This window comes from Plectropomus leopardus, unplaced genomic scaffold (assembly GCF_008729295.1).
Source record: "Plectropomus leopardus isolate mb unplaced genomic scaffold, YSFRI_Pleo_2.0 unplaced_scaffold1576, whole genome shotgun sequence".
Lineage (NCBI taxonomy): Eukaryota > Metazoa > Chordata > Actinopteri > Perciformes > Serranidae > Plectropomus > Plectropomus leopardus.
The window spans coordinates 1-3,863 of NW_024616900.1; the positions used below are offsets into that span (position 1 = coordinate 1).

At 40.4% G+C, this 3,863-nt stretch overlaps 1 protein-coding gene across 1 annotated transcript; it reads left to right on the top strand.

The window, feature by feature from the left end:
• Positions 1–92: 92 nt before the first annotated feature.
• LOC121964489 (protein EFR3 homolog B-like) lies at positions 93–3,445 on the top strand (the record flags this gene model as incomplete). Its single annotated transcript, XM_042514693.1, has 7 exons — positions 93–107; positions 1,219–1,354; positions 1,439–1,591; positions 1,664–1,775; positions 1,862–1,913; positions 2,290–2,462; positions 3,370–3,445. Coding segments are annotated over exons 1-7 (717 nt in total), but the record flags the coding sequence as incomplete, so codon positions are not given.
• Positions 3,446–3,863: the final 418 nt, after the last annotated feature.

A 3,863-nucleotide genomic window follows, 5' to 3' on the forward strand; every position in this document is an offset into this window, starting at 1 on the left:
TGTCAGTGGTACCTGTGTGTGTCCTCAGGCACCTGGACAGCCACGGTCTTTGGGAAGGGCGGAGTTTTGCTGTTCAGTGTTTTCAGATCATCATGTTCTCCATCCAGGTTCGTTTCGGATCTTTTGTGTGTTTTTATTCTGGAAACAAACTCGTGGTGAATGAAGTATTTCAAACCTCTCGGGTCACAGCGGCTCTAAAGTCATGTTTGTCCACAGTGTCGAGACGCTCCGCGGTGCTCTAAACATTATAGATCACAGTAACAACAGCTTTTTTAGATTTGTTGTGGTTTTTAAGGCCCGCCCCCACAGTTCCTCACAATAACACGTATGACGGAGTAAACGAGAACTTACACTTTAATGTGTCTTGTGATTATTAATCAATTTACAATCAATTTGGAATTTTCCTTTACTTGATTTAATAAGTAGTTTCCGTGATAATTTATGATCAGTCACAACCTCAAAGATAAGTTAAACATTGAAGTACTTTTAAAGTACATATAAAATCTGAATATATGAAATATACTTTTCTGTGTTTAACTTAATTGTGCAAACCTTAAATGACGTGTGGTTTTTAACTGTACATGTCTGAACATATCTTTACTTCATATTTTCCTCAACATTTACTTAGCCTTTGGTAAATGTTTTTAATCGTATTTAATTGGACTTAAATTAACTAAAGATAATTTAAGAATGTAAGCACATTGAAAATCTGTCATTTTGCTCAACTTCATGTAATTTACTTTATTTAACTTAATTGTTAACGGGACTGAACTCTTTGTTAAATGGTCAAAATGACCTCATCAGGTGGAAAATAGTCAAAATGACAAATTCAGAGTCAAAAGCCCAGAATGACACCCAGAAATAATACAAGTCCTGTTTTTCTGCTCTGATGGCTGTGGGATCAAAAATGTCAGTTTGAATGGGTTTCAATGGAGCATTTTTGGACCTGAACAGTCTGAATGTAACTATTTAGTTTCCACAGTGTATTTTAGACTTATTGTAGGAGCTGAGCTGCAAATTCACTGATTACACTCAGATACACAATCTGGACTACATTTAGGACACATGCATCAACACACACACAGTTATCACAACAGGAAGAAGAAAAGAGACTAAAATGAGACAAACAGCCTCTAAAGGGTTAATAACGAACTGGAGGGTCACACGTGTTGTTTGTGGCTTGACTCCACGTATCTGAGCTGAACTCGTCCTCCTCAGTCCCAGCACTCTCACCTGGTGATCCAGCAGCTGTTGGGTCACCTGGACGCCAACAGCAGGAGTCCGGCCTCGGTGCGAGCCGGGATCGTCGAGGTCCTGTCTGAAGCTGCTGTCATCGAGGCCGCCGGGTCTGTAGGTCAGTCGCTTTGTGTCTGACGGGTTTGTAGTTCGAGGACGAGCCTTCGACCGCAACTAACAGATCATCGTGTGTGTGCTGAAGGCCCCACGGTGCTCGAGGTGTTCAACACGTTACTGCGACAGCTCCGGCAGAGCGTCGACTACCAGCTGACCGGTTACTACGACAACGCCGGAAAACAGAAAACCACCTCGGCTGAAGAGAAGAAGCTGCAGGACGCTGTCATCAAAACTATAGGTGAGGCTCGTTTTTATTTTTATTTAATTTTTTGATGTCGCGTCCTCATCTGAAGCTGTGGTTTCTGTCCAGGATCCTTCGCCAACACGCTGCCCACCTACCAGAGGTCAGAGGTCATGCTGTTCATCATGGGGAAGATCCCTGTTCCCGGGATCTACCCCGCCCTGGGGTCACCCAACGCCGGGTACAGCTAACGCTAAAGGTTTTAAATATTAAAATCAACAACAGATCAACATGTTTAAGGTCCGTTTGTGTCTGTGTGTGTCTCAGGTTTGAAGGCAGCAGAATGATCCAGGTGATGCTGCTGAAGTCTCTCCTCCAGGTGAGTTAACCCTTTGTTACCTGGAATGTCATTTAAAGGAGCACAGGGCAAACTGTCCAAAGGTTTCACCAAAATTTTAGTTTGGATGAAGAAACAATCTCTCCCTTCCTGCCGATCAAACTATTTACCTTTTAAACCAAACTACTGAACCTGTTTACCAAACTACTGAACCTATCTACCAAACTACTGAACCTATTTACCAAACTACTGAACCTGTTTACCAAACTACTGAGCCTATCTACCAAACTACTGAACCTGTTTACCAAACTACTGAACCTATCTACCAAACTACTGAACCTGCTTACCAAACTACTGAACCTATTTACCAAACTACTGAACCTGTTTACCAAACTACTGAACCCGTCGTCCTCCTCAGGTTTCGGAGCGCTATGAGAGCAGTAACCTGCTGACGGCGCTGCCCTCGTCCTTCCTGGAGCCGCTGCTGTCCTTCACCCTGATGGAGGACCCGGAGATCCGTCTGCTGGTCCTCTCCATCCTCACCTCGCTCATCGACAGACGCCGCAACGCCGCCAGACTCTCGACTGCCAGGTACAACCGCCACACAGACCAGGGAGGAGGACGGGTTCACGTGGGGACGTTTGAGTCTGTGGACACTTTTTTCATTTATTTATTTTTATCTAAGTCTTCATCTTTATTTTTATTATTGTGACATGCAGTGAAAACAGAACAAGTAAAAACAAGTGAAACGACTCATTATGGGTCAGGAGGGACGAACAGCGACACCTGTAATGAACCTAAAGACAGTAAACAAACAAACAAACACAAACAGATACAGCAAAATCATGAATGGGTGGCACCACCTGGTGGCCGACAGGTGTGACTGCACACAGACCTGCTCTGACTACACAAGGAAATGTTCTGTGAAACTTTTTTCTATTATTTGGGGTGTCATTTTTTAACATCCCCTGACAGGACCTCTTAAAAATTACATGTATGAAAAACAAAACAAAAACAAACAAGCAAGAAAAAGAACAAACAAACAAACAAAAATAAACCATATTCTCAAATATAAAATTACAAAAGTTAAATCAAATAAATGCAAAACTCAGATTTGCAAAAAGGGGAGGCATTTACAGTGAAGCCGGTTTATTTTCAGTTATTATAATCTTGCATTTGAAATTATTTTACAATTATTCTAATTTTAAGCTTTTTCCTTCAGTTTTCAGGCTTTTATTTGTAATTTTGCAATTTTTTTCCTCTAAAGTTGCACATGGCCTTCCTCCAAAAAAAGAAAAAGATATGCTGCTGTATTAAAATTTATTTTTCATTAATAAATAATAGAGGGATTCCCTTCTCTCTGCTTGAGCACCAGCCCCCCAAAAATGTTTATGCACGGCCCTGAAATTTTCTTGATATAAAAAAACATGTATATATTGACTCTGTGTGTGTGTGTGTGTGTGTGTGTGTGTGTGTGTGTGTGTGTGTGTGTTCACAGTGTGACGTTTGATGTGTCGGTGTTGGAGCTGAAGGAGGACAGGTGCTCTCGACAGGACAACCTGTTCATCAGGAAGGTGAGAGGGAATACAGAAATTAAATTAAGGTACGGTAAAATAAAGGTATGGTAAAATAAAAACTAAAGGTACGGTAAAATAAAAAAATAAAGATATAAAATAAAGACTAAAGGTACGGTAAAATAAAAGGCCTTAAACAGACAGCTTCTGCTGAGCTGCATTTCAAGGAAATGTCTTGTCGTTTTTCAGGGCTGCAAGTAATTTTTTAATTGTAGTTAACCCCAATTTTAATGACGTGTTTCAAATTCCATTATTTTATTAACAAGGTTAAGCAATTCTTCACAAATATGGACCTCAAATCCTAGGTTTTGTTATAACGTCTTGTTAGATTTTGTAGTTAGGCTTTGTTGTTAGTTTTTGTTTCTAGTTGTTAGTTGTTGTTTTTAGTTTTTAGTTTTTGTTGTTAGTTTTTGTTTTT